Below are 16421 nucleotides of genomic sequence, written 5' to 3' on the forward strand. Positions count from 1 at the left end.
CGCGCGCGGGCGCCCGCCCCCGCCCCTTCACCATTGGTCGATATATCCGCCCATCCGCTCAGTCACCCTTGTCATTGGTCTGCGCCAGGGACGGCGGGGCCAGCCCTGAGGGGAGGTGGAAAGGACTGGGGCGGGGCTCCAGCGAAACGGCGGCAGTTTCTGATTGGCTGTGAGCAGGGGAGGCGGAGCCACTCTCAAAACGACAGGAGAAGGCGGGACAACGGCTCCGGTTGGTTCGAGGGTGTCAGCGCCGGTCTCTGATTGGATGTGCGCTGTACGGAGGCGGAGCCACCCGGCGGTTGCGGCACGGGGGCGGGACGCCGCCGCGCTCCAACCAACCACCAGAGAGGGCTGGCGCGGCAGCTCTCTCTGATTGGCCAGGCGGGCGCCCGGAAGAGGCGGCAGTGGGTGGGAGGTACTTCAGTGGAGAAGATGGCGGCGCTGGGGAGGGCGCTGCGGGCTCTGCGGGTCGGAGTGCGCGGCCGCTCGGCGGGGCCGTCCGGGGCCGTGATGGTGCCGCCGGCGCCGCTGGGGGCCGAACCCCACCATGAGGAGCCAATGGCATTAGCCCAAAAGAAGGTGGATGGGGCCGGGAGAGTGCGCGGCTAGTGAAGGGGGCGGGGCTTGTAGGGACGGGTGGTGGCCCAGGGTTAAAGGGGCAGGGCTTTGAGGAAGGGGCGTGGTCAGGAGCAGAAAGGGCGGGGCTTGGGCAAGAAACGGGGGTTTATACTAGGGATGCCGCTTGGCCGAGTAGGCGGGGCTTGAAGGCTGGGGGCGGGTCTTACGTGAGGGGGCGTGGTCTGTGAGGGTGTGCGTCCTTGGGGCGGAGCCAAACCGTGTGGGCGTGGCTATGGGTGGCTTACAGGAGTTAAAGGAAGGGAGGGAAAAGGGTTTCATGGAATGGGGGAGGGGGCTGGACCCCAGGGTCTGGCAGTGGGTGACCCAAGTGCCCGGGTGCCACCAGAACCCCGATTACCACGGCTTCTCGGAGGACCCTGATGTGGACGTTCTCAACATGCGAGCCGTCTTCTTTACCGGCATCTCTCTCGCCATCGTCCTTGGCAGCGTGTTCCTCCATTACCTGCCTGACTATGGGTGAGGGGGGAGCCTGGCCTCCGGGATCCTCCTTAACGCACAGGGGGTAGGGGCCTGGGGGGGCTCTGCAGAAGGCTCAGGGAAAGCCTATAGGGGGGCCTGTGGGAGGGTATAGAGGGCCCCTATGGGGGCTATGTGAGGTCTGTGGGAGCCTGGGGACAAGTCTGTGAGGGTCTATAGGAGCCTATGGGAGGGTATAGAAGGCCCCTATGGGGGCTATTGGGGGCTGTGAGAGCTAGGGGGCAGGTCTGCAAGGGTCTATGAGCAGGTATAGGGAGACCTTAGGGGGTCTGTGGGGGTCTATAGGAGCCTATATAGAGGGCCCCTAGGGGTTTATGGGAGTCTCTAGGGACTTAAGAAGGGATATAGGGAGCCTACAGTGAGCCCTAGGGGTCCTGTGGGACCTATACGGGCTTAGAAAGGGATATAGGGACCTATAGGGGGCCCGTAGGGGCCTGTGAGGGATTATAGGGGGCCTGTGGGGGTCTATAGGAGTTTAGGAAGGGATATAGGGGCCTATAGGGAGATAAAGAGGGCTGGGGGGGTGGCGGTCTGTAGGGGCATGTGAATGCATGTGGGGTTTTGTTGGAAGCTGTGAGAAGATACATTGGTTTAAAGCTGACGCGTAGGAGGTGTCTACCAATGTGTAACAGCCTGCGAAGAGATATAGAGATCTATAGCGTCTACAGGGCACTGTGGCAGGCCTGCAGGAGCCCATGGGGGGACCTTGGGGGCTATAGCCCCCTATAGGGCACTGTGGTGCTCCAGGGGGGCTATAGGTGGGTGTGGGAGGCCTGGGGGGGGCGGGCTGTAGTGGCCTCTAGGACCCCCCAGGTCCCTGAAAGCATGTTCCTCCACAGGCTGCAGCAGTGGGCCCGGCGTGAGGCCGAGCTGCAGGTGCGGGAGCGGGAGCGGCGGGGGCTGCCGCTGCTCGACTCCAACTACTATGACCCTGCGCGCCTGGCCCTGCCCCCCCCCGAGTGAGTCAGGGCACCTGGGCCCCCCCCACGGATGCCTGAGGCCCCTTCTGGGGGGGGTGCAGGTGCCCCCACTGTGAGGCTGTTAATAAAGTGATGGGGTCTCAGCTGGATGCCTTGGTCCTGTTTCTTTCCGGGGGCTTCCCAGACACCTAGGTCCCCTTTTTGGTGGTGAGGGAGAGGGAGCACCTAGATACCTGGGTCCCTTTCTGAGGGGGGGCGGGGGGGTGCTAGAACACATGGACTACATGTCCCAGCAGCCCAGGAGGTATCGTGATGTCACCACAGGGTGACACCACATGGTCCTGACACCACACAGGTCTTAAAGGCCTCCCCTAACCCCTATACCCCCGTCCCTATAGCTCCCCATAGCCCCCTTTGGCCTCCAAGCCCTTCACTTCTGGGCCCATATAGCACCCATGGCTCCTCATGACCCCCCCCAGTGCCCCTATAGGAGCCCCATGGGTCCCTATAGCCCCCCACCAGCCCCCATGCGCACACACCCCCAGCACCTATTCGGCCCCTATACCTTCCCTACCGGCTCCTATAGCCCCACCTTAATCCCCTATACACCCTCTCCAGCCCAGACAACCTCCCTCATAGGTCCCTATAGCCCTCATTGGGCACCTATAGGGCCCAAATAGCCCCCTACAACTCTTCCATGGGCCCCTATAGGTTCCCCAAGCCCCTATAGCCCTCCAAAGCTCCCCATATATACCCACAGGCTGCCTTAGTCCTCCTCCCCATGCCGCACAGGTACCCTATAAGTTCCTGTACCCCCCCTCAGGTCCTGCATAACCTTCTATCCTCCATTCCAGCTATCCACAGCCCCCTATAGGTCCCTGTGCTGCCTCATAGGCCCTCTATCGACCTCCATTGCCCCTATAGGCCCTCTATAGACGCTTGTGCTGCGCCATAGGCCCCCTATCGGCCCCTATATTCCCCCACAGGCGTCCCATAGGCCCCGTATCCCATCTCGGCCGCCGTCGGGGCCGCGCGCCCCGTGCTGTGTCACGAGGCCCCGCCCCCTCATTCCGTATGCGTAGGGTGGGCGGGGCCTCTCCATCCGGGTCCCGTCGGGAGGAAAGGGGCGGGCCACCCGGGGCGCGCCCCCCCCAATCAGCGCGTCGCTTGCGGCGGGGGGGGGAGGAGGCGGGCGGTGGCGGGAGGCTGTAGCCAGTGGAAGCGCGGCGCCGGGTGCCGGCGGCCAATGGGAATAGCCGGAGGGCGGGGCGGAGAGTGGGGAGGGAGGGGGCGGCGGGGGGCAGCCGCCGCCGCCGCCATCTTGTCGCGGAGGAGCCGAACGGAGCGGGCGGGACCCGGCGGCGGGGCCTGGACAGCATCATTGGTGCGGGGGTGCTGGGCCCGGGGGGGCCCCGGGGGGAGGGGGGGCACGGGGAAGGGGATGGGGGGGGATGGGAGCGGGGGGGACCCGGCCCTTGTTAGTAGTGATCCGCGCCCCGGTTAGTGGGACCCCCCCCTCAAGGCCTGAGGGGAGCCCTGAGGGGAGGGGCTGGGAGAGGGGGGCTTTGGGGAACCCCGCTAGTACGAGCCCGGTCTCGGTTAATGGGCACCCTCCCTTGGGACCCCCGGGGGTGAGAACGTGGCCTCGGTTAATGGGAACCTCCCCTCAGGGACCCTCGGTAGTAGGAACCTGGTCCCGGTTAATGGAAGACCCCACTCTGGGGACCCCCGGTAGTAGGAACTCGGTTCTGGTTAATGGGAACTCCTTCCCCCGGTAGTGGGAACCCGCCCCCGGTAATAGAAACTACTTAATTGCACCCTCGTTAACAGACACCACCACCCCCTCCCAAGACCCTCGTTAGTGGGAACCCTTTGGAAAGTCCCGTCGCTTTCAAGCTTTGGGGGGGAGGGGGAGGTTACTGTCCTGGGTGCCTGGGTTCCTTTGCGGGGGGACAGTGTCACCTGGTGTCACCCAGTGTTCACCCCAGCGTCACCCTCCATCCCCTGGTGTCACCTGGTGTCACCCTCTCCATCCCCAATGTTACCTGCTACCCTCAGCATCACCTGCTGTCACCCCCCAAATGACACCCACTGCCCCCAGTGTCACCTGCTGTCACCCTCCTGTCCCCCCAGATGTTACTCACTGCCCTCAGTGTCACCTGTTGCCATCCCCCTGTCCATACCAGTGTCACCCCCTGTGTCACCCAGAACCGCTGTGTCCTTCAGTGCCACCCCATGCATTACCCACCACCCTCAGTGTCACCCATTGCCACCCCACACACCCCCCAGCATCACCCACTGTCCCTGGTGTCACCCAGTGTGTCACCTGGTGCCACTGTGTCTGTCAGTGCTACTCTATGTGTCACCCACCGCCTTCAGTGTCACCTCCTGCCATCCCTTGTCCCCCAAATGTCACCTATGGCCCTCAGCATCACCCTGCTTCCCCTCCCGTGTCACCCCTGTTGTCCCCAGCTGACCTCTGACCTCTGACCCTGCAGATGTCCAGCTCCCCGCTGTCGAAGAAGCGCCGCGTCTCCGGGTCCGAGCCACCAACGGGCTCCAGCCGCGCCCCCGCCCCCGCCGTCCCCGCCAGCGTCACCCCCACCAACGTGAGTGTCACCTTCTGTCACCCCAGGGGGGCCCCGTTACCTGCTCTGGTCTCATTGTTGCCTCTGCGGCACTCGGCGCTGCTCCTGCTAATGTGGATGTCACCTGGGTGTCACTTGTTGTCATCTGGGGTCACCTGGGTGTCACTTGCTGTCACCTGGGTGTCCCTACATATCTTGGCAGTGACATATGTCACCCTTGGTCCTTGTTGTCCCTCCCGTGGCTTTCAGAGCTACCCCTGTCAATGGGAGCGCTATGTGGTGTCACTTTACTGTCAACTTGTGTCACCCAGGTGTCCCTGTGTGTCCTGGGGATAACATGTCCCCTCCTGTCCTCGTAGTTCCCTCTGCTCAGAGCCACCCCCATCAACAGCAGCGTCACCCGCTGGCTGGCTCTGTCGCTCACCTGGCCAACCCTGTTGTCACCTGGATGTCACCCATTTGTCACCTCCCAGATCTTCCTGCCCCACCCCAGGGTGACTCCACTCTCTGGGTCACCTGATGTCCCCCCATATCACCCGTCCATCACCCCTGACCCGTCTTTATCCCCATCCCAGGGGGACATGGCACCCAGTGTCACCTGCCTGGCACCTCTCAGCCCTCCCCACTGCTGCACCATGCCCCCGGTATCCCCCCCTCCTCCCTGATGGCCCCCCACCCTGCTGATGCTGTTGTCACCTTGTGTCCCTTCCCCAGGGCATGGCGAAGAACGGGGCCGAGGCCGAGATCGATGAGGGGCTCTACTCCCGCCAGCTGTGAGTACCCAGCTCCCTCCTGGGGGTGCTGGGGTGGTCCCCTGTGACTTCGGGGGGTCACTATGGATTTGGGGGGATGCCAGGTTGCCTCTTGGGTGGTCCCCTATGGACTTGGGGGCTCCCCACGTGCCTGGGTCCCTCCCAGGTACCTTCAGCTGTTTCCACAGCCTTGGGGGGGGATCCTGGGGGGCTCCAGGAGGATCTGGGGAGCCCCTGACACCCCCCGCCCCTTTTTCCTCTTCCCGAGGTATGTGCTGGGCCATGAGGCGATGAAGCGGATGCAGACGTCCAATGTCCTGGTGTCGGGGCTGCGGGGGCTGGGGGTGGAGGTGGCCAAGAACCTGGTGCTGGGGGGCGTCAAATCTGTCACCCTCCATGACCCCCAACCCACTGCCTGGCCTGACCTTGCCTCCCAGGTGAGTTAATTAACCCAACGGATTAATTAACGCTCTCCCCCCCAGGGCAGTTAATTCTCAGGGAGCTGATTTTGGGGTGGGTTGTATGTCTGAGCTGAGTTGAAAGTGTTCCCCCTGGGGTAATTAATTTACTCTTGGGGTCATTATCAGGGAAGTTAAGTCCCCCTCACAGGTAATTAACCTGGGGGGTAGTTAGCCCCCATGGGGGATTGTTCTCTGGGGTGATGGGGTTCCCCACAGGAGCTAAGTGCCCCCCTCCCCCAGGATAAACGCCCACCTCTGGAGTCATTACTGGGGCTGGTTAGGGGAATTAAGTGCTTCTCACAAGGTAATTTATTTACCTGGGGATTAATTAATTAACTTGAGGGGCAAGTAGCACCCATGGGAGTTGTGTAGGATGATGGCATTCCCTAGGGGAGATAAGTGCCCTCCTAGGGGTAGTTTATTTGCTGGGGGGGGGTAAATATCCCTATGCATTCAGGTTTCGGGGTGGTTTGGGCCCCTATGGCCCTTAAATACCCCCCTTAAGGCACCCAAATACCTCCCCAAGCCCTTAAATACCCCCCTAAGGGGCCTAAATGTCCCCGCACACATTTAAATATCCCCCTGGGTGGCTGATTACCACCCCCTGGTGTTAAATACCCCACGAAATCCTCTATTTGGTTCCCTGAATCCCCCCCCTGGTTTCTTGGAGGGGCCTTCCCTGGGTGCTGGGGAGTGTCTGGGGGGTGGTAGGGTGCCAGGACCCCCCTGACACCCTATTTTACTTTTTCCTGCCCCCCTTAGTTCTTCCTGCGGGAGGAAGATGTGGGGCAGAACCGGGCGGAGGCGACGCTGCCCCGGTTAGCTGAGCTCAACGCTTACGTGGCTGTCACCAGCACCCGCCAGCCCCTCAGCCAGGACATGCTGGCACCCTTCCAGGTACACCCACCTCTGCCTGTACCCCTCTTTGTGCCCCTTTTTTTTCCCCCAAAAATCAACCCTGGGGCCATTTTTTTGGGCATCCAACTTGTCTCACGTGGCCGACTGAACCTCTGTGGCCCGTGGTACCTGCAACAGCCACGTGTACCCTCTCTGGGGACCCCTGCGTCCCCTGGCACAGCGGTGGTCTCGCCACAACCATCCGTGGTCATTTGGCTGGCTGTAGTCAGGGCCAGCTGTGAGATCTGGCTGGTTGTACCCCAGGCAGCCGTGGGTCCCCCCCGGGGGATGGCTGTGTCCCTCTGGGGCACCGGTGGCTTCCCATCAACCAGCCCTGGCTCTGGTTTTGTCCGTGTCCCGCTGTCAGTGCATCCATTTGTGCATCTGACTGTACGTCTCCGCGACTCCTTACGTCTCTGTGGCTGCCTGTACCCCCCCAGACCCCCTGTACCTGCTGCTTTTGCAGTCTGATGGTCTCCATGTGCCTTTATTTGTTAGTCTGTCGGTCCGGTTGTGTTTCCTGCTGTCCCTCTCCGTGGCTGCCTGTCCCCTCAAATCCTTCCCGCGGCGGGGGTTATCCGTCCTGCTATCTGTCCTGCTGTCTGTCCTGCTGTCCCTCTGCTCGCGGGGGTGGACGGACAGATGGACGCGGTCTCTCCGCAGGTGGTGGTGTTGACCAACTCGTCGTTAGAGGAACAACTGTGGGTTGGGGACTTCTGTCACAGCCATGGGATCAAGCTGGTGGTGGCCGACACCCGGGGGCTTTTTGGGTGAGCCAGACACCCAGCTGCTTTCCGTAAGGCCTCCCGGATGGCTGCGGCCCCTGCCTGACGTCCCTCCCCTATTTTAGGCAGCTTTTCTGTGATTTTGGGGACGACATGGTGGTGACGGACACCAATGGGGAACAACCCCTCAGCGCCATGGTTTCCATGGTGACCAAGGGGTGCCCGGGGGAGGTGACGTGCCTGGATGAGGCTCGTCACGGCTTCGAGACGGGCGATTTTGTCACCTTCACTGAGGTGGAGGGGATGGAGGAGCTGAACAGCTGCGGCCCCATGGAGATCCGCGTCCTTGGTGAGCCCAGGTGCCTGGGTCCCTTCTACAGGGCGCCCCGGGTGCCGGGGTCCCTTCTACAGGGCGCCCCGGGTGCCGGGGTCCCTTCTACAGGGCGCCCCGGGTGCCGGGGTCCCTTCTACAGGGCGCCCCGGGTGCCGGGGTCCCTTCTACAGGGCGCCCCGGGTGCCGGGGTCCCTTCTACAGGGCGCCTCGGACGCCGGGGTCCCTTCTATAGGGCGCCCCGGGTGCCGGGGTCCCTTCTATAGGGCGCCCCGGGTGCCGGGGTCCCTTCTATAGGGCGCCCCGGGTGCCGGGGTCCCTTCTATAGGGCGCCTCGGACGCCGGGGTCCCTTCTATAGGGCGCCCTGGGTGCCGGGGTCCCTTCTATAGGGCGCCCTGGGTGCCGGGGTCCCTTCTATAGGGCGCCCCGGGTGCCGGGGTCCCTTCTATAGGGCGCCTCGGACGCCGGGGTCCCTTCTATAGGGCGCCTCGGACGCCGGGGTCCCTTCTATAGGGCGCCCCGGGTGCTGGGGACCCTCTGTGACAGCCCCTCCCCACAGGGCCATACACCTTCAGCATCGGCGACACCAGCGGGTTCGGGGACTACGTGAGGGGGGGAATTGTCACCCAGGTCAAGATGCCCAAGCACATCCGCTTCGTAAGTGGCACTGGGAGCACTGGGAAGGCACTGGCAGGGAGTGAGGGGCGCTAGGGGGGGACTGGGGGCAGACAGGGATGGGACTGGGGGGCACTGGGAGGGACTGGGGGCAGAATAGGAGGCACTAGAAGGGGACTAGGGGGAATTGGGAGGGACTGGGGATGGATTAAGCGTTGGGAGGGGACTAGGAGGGGGTGGGAGGTCACTGTGGGGCACTAGGAGGGGATTGAGGATTACTGGAAGCTGCTGGGACGAGTCACTGGGTGCTCACCTGTCCCCTCCGACCCCAGAAGCGGCTGCGGGAAGCACTGGTGGAGCCGGAGCTGATGATCACCGACTTCGGGAAGGCCGAGAGACCTCCAGTCATGCACTGGGGCTGGCAGGCCCTGCACCGCTTCATCCACCAGCACGGCCACCCCCCTCGGCCACGTCACCAGGTGGGGACACCGGGGGGCTTGGGGACAAAGCAGGGGGCATGGGGAACGCTGAGGGTGCTGGGAGCGGCGAGGCCACCAGCTCCTTCACCACCACGTGGCCTCACCTTTCTCTGCTGGTGGTCCTGAGGGTCCTCCCTGGTGTCCCCAGAGTTGTCTCCAACGTTGTGTGTCCCCACCCAGGGTGATGCGGCGGAGGTGGTGGCCTTGACCCGGGAGGTGGCTCCAGGGGCGGAGCTGGATGAAGAGGTGCTGCGGGAACTGGCCTTCCAGGCCACCGGTGACTTGGCCCCCGTCAACGCCTTCATCGGGGGGTTGGCGGCCCAGGAGGTCATGAAGGTACTGGCCACCTGGGTCCCTTCCCCGGCCACCTGGGTCCCTTCCCCGGCCACCTGGGTCCCCTAACAAAGACTGTGACGCAGGCGGTGTCGGGGAAGTTCACGCCCATCACCCAATGGCTCTACTTCGACGCGTTGGAGTGTCTCCCTGAGGACAACAAGGAAACGGTTCTGACTGAGGAGCAGTGTCGCCCAGTGAGCACCCATGGGTGGGGGCGGCAGGGGGTGGGCGGCAGGGGGCACCCATAGCTGGTGTTGCCTTGGGGTGGATGTCGGTTGTAGGGCAGTTGGTGGAGAACACCCATGGGTTGGCCACGTTGAAATCACCCATGGGTGACCCACCTTTCCCGGGGACACCCCAAGTGGGCATCTCCTTGTGGTGGGCTTTGGTCATAGGGCACCTATGGGTGGGCTACCTTCTTGGGGACACCCATGGGTGGCTTTGTGATGCATCTGGGTGACGCTTTACGTTGTCCCCAGCGCAACAGCCGCTACGATGGGCAGATTGCTGTATTTGGGGCGGAACTGCAGGCCAAGCTGGGTGCCCAGAAGTACTTCGTGGTAAGTCGTCGTCCCCCCACCGCGTCCCCACCTGGGTCCTCCACCCCTGCATGTCTCCACCTGCATCCATATGGCCCCAAGTGTCCCCTTGTGTCCTCCACTTGTCCCCAGATGTCCCCTCATGCACTCATGGGTCTACCAAGCGTCATCCTCTCCCATCCATGTGCCCCCAGGCCTCCGTGGCCACCTTGGGCTGTGTCCCCAGGTGTCCCCCCATGTCTACCTGCATGTCCCCAAGTCTCCTCACGGTTCTCCTGAGTGTCCCCAAGTCTCGCTGAGTGTCCCCACATGTCCCCGGGCACAGGTGGGGGCAGGGGCCATTGGCTGCGAGCTGCTGAAGAACTTTGCAATGGTGGGACTGGGCTGCGGCCCTGAAGGCTGCATCACCGTCACCGACATGGACACCATCGAGAAGTCCAACCTCAACCGCCAGTTCCTCTTCCGGCCCTGGGACGTGACGGTGAGGGGCAGGATCAAGGGGGGAGGAGCCTGTGGGGTTGAGTGGGTGGAGCCTCAAGGGGTGGAGTCCATAGGGGTGGAGTCTGGGGTGGGAACTGCCAAGGAATGAGTTGACATTGACTTGGCCAAGGCAACACCAAAGGTTGAGTCATACGAAGGTGGCAACAGTAGGTGGGAGGGGACTAAATGGGTGGGGCCGAAGGAGGGGGAGTCCGTGGGGTGGGGGATGAGTAGGCAGAGCCTTTGGGGGGGTCTTAGGGGGCAGGGTCAGAGCGGGGAGCTACCGTCAAGATGCCACCGTGGAGTTGGCCAACGTCAACAATCAAGTTGCCTTGACATTTGGTGGGACTGGGAGAGGCATGGAGGGGTGGGGCTTCAGGGGGTGGGGCCAGAAAGGGTGGGGCCTGAAGGGGCGTGGGTCCCCACAGAAACTGAAGTCGGAACGGGCGGCAGCGGCAGTGCGGGAGATGAACCCAGCGCTGCGGGTGAGCAGTCGCCCTGACCGCGTCGGCCCCGACACTGAGCGCGTCTACGATGACGACTTCTTCGAGGCCCTGGATGGTGTCGCCAACGCCCTGGACAATGTCGATGCCCGTGAGCACCTGTGGGGCCCTCGGGGTGCTGTGGGGGGCCCTCAGGGTGCTGGGAAGGTCCTTGGGATAAGTCATTTGGGTTCTCCGGGGGGTTGGGGGGGGCTATGGAGAGTCTTTAGGATGATACAGGATGTTTTCGAGGCGCTGTAGGGTTTTCTTGGGTGCTGCAGGTGGTTTGGGGGTGCTGTAGGGCATCACATGGGCGCTGCGTGGGGCTTTGGGGGGCTGTAGGGCGTCTTCGGGGTACTGCGGGGTGATCTTGGGGTGCTCTAAGGAGTCTTGGCTATTGGATGCTCTAGGGACCCTCAGAGGTCCTTATAAGGGACCTCAGGAATATTATAGGGACCCGAAAAATGCTGTAAGAACTGCCTGGAGCGCTATAGGGACCTCGAAGAGTGCCCCAGAGTCCCTTCCAGGACAACCCCGCGGGGCCTGGGTGCCCTACAGACACCCTACAGACGCTGCGGTTCTCCCCCCGTAGGGCTCTATATGGACCGGCGCTGCGTCTACTATCGGAAGCCGCTGCTGGAGTCGGGGACGTTGGGGACAAAGGGGAACGTGCAGGTGGTGATCCCCTTCCTGAGCGAGTCCTACAGCTCCAGCCAGGACCCCCCTGAGAAGGCCATCCCCATCTGCACCCTCAAGAACTTCCCCAACGCCATCGAGCACACCCTGCAGGTACCTCTACGGGGGTCTCGCGCGCCCAGCTCCCTTCTGTAGCGGGCCCCGGGTGTTTGGGTGCCCGCTATAGGGTGCTCTGGAAACCCCAGGGCCACCTTTGGGGTGGTTTAGATGCTTGGGTCCCTTCTGTAGGGGACCCTGGACACCTGGGTGCCCCGTGGGGGCGTCCCGGACGTGGGGGGTCCTTCCACTGACAGCTCCTCCCCCACAGTGGGCGCGTGACGAGTTCGAGGGTCTCTTCAAGCAACCGGCAGAGAACGTCAACCAGTACCTGATGTGGGTGTCGAGGGGAGGGCAGAGGGACAAGGGGCACCCGCTAACCCCCCCCCCCCCCCCACGCCCCCTGCAGCACCCCCCAGCCTCACCCCCCTCCCCCCGCCCCCCTATGCCCGCAGGGACCCCAAATTTGTGGAGCGCACGCTGCGCCTGGCGGGCACGCAGCCGCTGGAGGTGCTGGAGGCGGTGCAGCGCAGCCTGGTAAGCGAGCGGCCGCGGGGCTGGCCCGACTGCGTCGCCTGGGCCTGTCGCCACTGGCACCGCCAGTACAGCAACAACATCCGCCAGCTGCTGCACAACTTTCCCCCGGGGCAGGTGGGTGCTCGGGGACCCTGGGGGGGTCTGGGGTCCCCTGGGGGGGTCTGGGGTCCCCTGGGGGGGGTGGGGTACTCTTAGTTAGGAATATCCCCCCCACTGACCTCATTCACACTCATGACACCCTCAGTGCTTTTCTGCCCCCTTAATTCTGCCCCCACAACCCCTAATTGCCCCTTATTGATCCTCATTAAGTGCTCTTTTCCCATTAATTCCTAATGATCAACTAATTGCGCTCATCAACCCTTAGCCGCTTCATAATTACCCACATTAATTCTTATTTGCCCCTTAATATCTGTCATTAATGTTGAATTACTTCTTAATTACACCCATCAACCCCCAGTTGTGCCTTGATTTCCCTAATTCACCCTTCTACCCCATTATTTTTCACTTTTACTTTATATATATTATATATGTACATATAAATATCTTATATTTAGCCCCCATTAACCAATTATTCCTTAATTGTCTTCATTAAGCTCTCATTGGTCGTTAATATCCCCGTTGATTTCCAGTTGTCTCTTAATTATGTCCATTAACTTCTAGTTGCCCCACTAACCCCTTCCTGTCCCTTGATTTACCCCAAGAGCCCCTAATTGCTCCCCCAGTTGCCTCATTAACCCCTTCGTGCTCTAATTACGTCACTAACTCTTAATTACCCCCCTGCAGAAGACAAACTCCGGGACCCTCTTCTGGTCGGGGCCCAAGCGCTGCCCGCACCCCCTCGTCTTTGACCCTGACAACGTGAGTGGGGCGCTGGGGCGGCCTGTGGGGGGCGCTGTCACCCTTGGGTGCCATCCACCACCCTTTGGGGGCGCCCATCACCCTTAAACCCCCTTCTGTCCTCGTTGGGTGACATCTGTCCCTTTGGGGTGTCATCCCTCCCTGACATTCTCCCCCCCGGCACCCGTGGGTGCCCCTCTCCAGCCCCTCCACCTGGACTACGTGATGGCGGCAGCCAACCTCTTCGCCCAGAGCTACGGGATCGGGGGCTCACGGGACCGGGGGGCGGTGGCAGAGCTCCTGCGCCACGTCCGCGTCCCCCCCTTCGCCCCCAAGGCCGGTGTCCGTATCCACGTCTCCGACCAGGAGCTGCAGAGCGCCACCACCGCCCTTGGTATGGGGGGGGGGGGGGGCACCCATGGGTGCTGGGGGGAACCGGGTGGAGAGAGGAGCTGGTTGGATTGGGGTTTGGGACAAGCACGGGGGCTGGAGGGCACCTGTGGGTGCTGGGGGGCACCTATGGGTGCTGGGGGTACTTAGGGGTTCGGGGGGGCCCTGTGAGTGCCGGGGGTCCCATGGGTGCCCCCCTCACCCACAGACGATGGGCGCCTGGAGGAGCTGAAAGCGTCACTGCCCAGCCCCGAGGAGCTGCCTGGCTTCCGAATGTTCCCCATCGAGTTCGAGAAGGTGGGTGCTGCCCCCCCTAGCACCCATGGGTGCCCCCAGCTACTCATGAGTGCCCCCCCACCCATGGGTGCTGCACCCCAACCTACCCACCCTCAGGGAGCCACTACTACTTTGTCACCACCCCAGAGATGAGCAAAGTGCATGCCCCCGCCCCGCCCCCCCAAAAAAGGGTGTGTGTCCCCCCCCCCCCATGGGTGCTCCCCTACCCATGGGTGCTCCTCACCCAGGACGATGACACCAACTTCCACATGGATTTCATCGTTGCTGCCTCCAACCTGCGAGCGGAGAACTATGACATCCCCCCAGCCGACCGCCACAAGGTGGGTGCTGGGAGGGGGGGGGGGGGGCCATGGGGCGTTATTGGGGTTCTTATGAGGTGCTGGGCAGGTCCTACGTGATCTGGGGGGGTCCCATGGGTGCTGGGGGGTGCTTTGGGGCATTAATGAGTTCCTTACGGTGTGTTACAGGGGCCGCAGAGGGTCTGTGGGTGCTGGGGAGGGGTCCTATGGCGCTGTACGGTCTGTGCCGTACGTCTGAGGGGCGTGCTCTGCTCCGTAGGGCCTACGGGGCGTGCGTAGGGTCCGTAGGAAACGGAGCCTGTAAGGAGCATATAGAGTCTATAAGGAGCGCACAGCAGCTGGAAGGAGCATATAGGCCTTGTAGGATCTACAGTACGTATATGGCTCATAGATATTTAAGGTCCGTATAGCCTCTGCGGAGAGCAGAGGGAATCTATAGAACACGTAGAATCTGCGAGTACATACGGGATGCACGGAGGATCTGTAAAGGATCTATAAAGCATATACAGAGTCTATAGGGTATGTATATGGTGCATAAGGGGTCTAGAGTACGTACGAGGTCTCGCGTACATAGAACGCTCAGAATATACACGCTATAGAAAAACACTGCAGCAAAAAGCTACAGAATGCTATAAAAAAAAGAGATGGAATATAATTCTAGGGAATACCTGCAGGGTCTCTAGGCTGCACGTAGACTTCGTAGGGCAGCCTGTAACGTATGTCACACCTACAGCCATGCAGAGCCTATACGGGGCTCTGCACAGCGTATACACGGGCTGCGCAGTATGTGTAGAGCTGTAGGGCACACAAAGGGGGCTACAGGGCCCGCAGAGCCGGGGTCTATAGCCCCTCCCTCGGGGGATCCAGCGGGGGCGTTGGGGGGCAATGCCCCCGCCCAGCCCCTATAGGTATCTTCCTATGGGGCAGAGCAAGCTGATCGCAGGGAAGATCATCCCCGCCATCGCCACCACGACGGGGGCCGTGGTGGGCCTGGCCTGCCTGGAGCTCTACAAGCTGGTGCAGGGCCACCGCCGCCTGGCCTCCTACAAGAACGCCTTCCTCAACCTGGCCCTGCCCTTCGTTGGCTTCTCCGAGCCCCTCGCCTGCCCCCGCAACAAGGTGGGGGGCTGCCCCGCGGCACCCGCGCGGACCCTAGAGCCATCCCCAGGGCCTGGTGCCCGCTGGGTGCTGCCCAAAGGGGGTGGGAGTGGGGTGGGGTCAACTGCTGGGGGTGGTCTGGGGTCTCGGTGGGGTTGGGGTGCTGCCCCATGGCTCCCTGACCCATAGAGGCCAGCCCCACAGCATGCTGTGGGACCTCACAGGTGCTCCGAGTCACCCCGTGGTCCCAGTGACCCCCCTAGACCCCCCACTGCGCTCCCCGGGTCCTTGTGGCTGGCCATGGGTCTGAGCCCCCCGCCATGGGTCTGCCCCCCCAGTACTACGAGGTGGAGTGGACGCTGTGGGACCGGTTTGAGGTGCAGGGGCTGCAGCCTGACGGGCAAGAGATGACTCTGCGCCAGTTCCTCGCCTACTTCAAGGTACTGGGAGCACTGGGAGGGGTGATGGAGAGGCACTTGGGGGGGCTGTGGGGCCCCACCCCATGTCCCCCACACACACCCCCTGAAGGACTCCAACGCAAGACGGGGCACCGCAGGGGGAAGGTGGGGAGATGCAGCCACCACGGTGGCTGGTGCCCCAAAGGCTGTGGGTCGCTGTGGGGCACCTTTGGGTGCCCTGCACCCACCCACTGCCCCCCTGTCCCCCTCAGAAGGAGCACCGGCTGGAGATCACGATGCTGTCACAAGGTGTTTCCATGCTCTACTCCTTCTTCATGCCAGCCGCCAAGCTGCGCGAGCGCCACGACCAACCGTAGGGCCTGGCGGGGGCACCCAGGGGTGGGGGGGCACCTGTGGGGGGGGGGGGGGGGGGGGCACCCGCGTGGGATGTGGGGCTCAGGGTGAGGGAGGCGTCCCATGGGTGGGGGAAGGGTCTCGGCTGGGGCCCCGTTACTAAAGGGTGACAGTCCCTGCGTCACCGCGAGCTGATGTCACTCCCCAGCCACGCGTGTCCCTGTCACCGTCGGGGCAGAGGCCACCACAGGGGGTCCCTGTGATGCCTCCCCGCGAGGTTGCCCCTGACCCATAGCCAGGACCCCCCTGAGCGCTCACTGTGACGGATGTCCCCGCCGCGGAGGCAGTGACGCTGCCGTCCCCTTGTCCCTCAGGATGACGGAGATCGTGGCGCGGGTCTCCAAGAAGAAGGTCGGCCGCCACGTCAAGGCCCTCGTCTTCGAGCTCTGCTGCAACGACGACACCGACGCCGACATCGAGGTGCCCTACGTGCGCTACACCATCCGCTAGCCCCGGGGTGGGGGGCTGTGCCCCAGCCCGGCCACGCCCCTGGCCACACCCCCTCCGTTGAGCCCTGCCCCACCCCCACTCCTCTAGTTGTTGTTGTGTCTTGGCCCCGCCTCTGGGTTGGTGGGGGGCGGGGCGAGGGGGGGCGGGGCGAGGGGGGCCCCGCCCAATAAACATAGACGTTGGCAAAAGATGGCAGCTGGGGCGTGTCGCTGGGCGCAGGTGGCCACCAAGATGGCAGCCGGGGGGG

At 63.0% G+C, this 16421-nt stretch overlaps 2 protein-coding genes across 2 annotated transcripts; both read left to right on the forward strand.

The window, feature by feature from the left end:
- Positions 1-403: 403 nt before the first annotated feature.
- On the forward strand, positions 404-2185 carry NDUFB11 (NADH:ubiquinone oxidoreductase subunit B11). The gene is made up of 3 exons (XM_056362659.1): positions 404-579; positions 965-1095; positions 1956-2185. Exons 1-3 carry the CDS (start codon positions 433-435, stop codon positions 2077-2079), a joined length of 402 nt encoding a protein of 133 aa, XP_056218634.1. The 5' UTR covers positions 404-432; the 3' UTR covers positions 2080-2185.
- Positions 2186-3294: 1109 nt separating this feature from the next.
- On the forward strand, positions 3295-16353 carry UBA1 (ubiquitin like modifier activating enzyme 1). Its single transcript, XM_056362645.1, has 25 exons — positions 3295-3420; positions 4535-4645; positions 5339-5397; positions 5645-5813; positions 6600-6734; positions 7398-7504; positions 7585-7808; positions 8351-8448; positions 8739-8885; positions 9066-9221; positions 9305-9415; positions 9701-9781; positions 10086-10241; positions 10669-10834; positions 11315-11511; positions 11726-11790; positions 11910-12105; positions 12775-12849; positions 13033-13222; positions 13427-13515; positions 13743-13835; positions 14742-14933; positions 15251-15352; positions 15583-15683; positions 16039-16353. Exons 2-25 carry the CDS (start codon positions 4535-4537, stop codon positions 16172-16174), a joined length of 3156 nt encoding a protein of 1051 aa, XP_056218620.1. The 5' UTR covers positions 3295-3420; the 3' UTR covers positions 16175-16353.
- Positions 16354-16421: the final 68 nt, after the last annotated feature.

The sequence above is a fragment of the Falco biarmicus genome, chromosome 17 (genome assembly GCF_023638135.1).
Source record: "Falco biarmicus isolate bFalBia1 chromosome 17, bFalBia1.pri, whole genome shotgun sequence".
Lineage (NCBI taxonomy): Eukaryota > Metazoa > Chordata > Aves > Falconiformes > Falconidae > Falco > Falco biarmicus.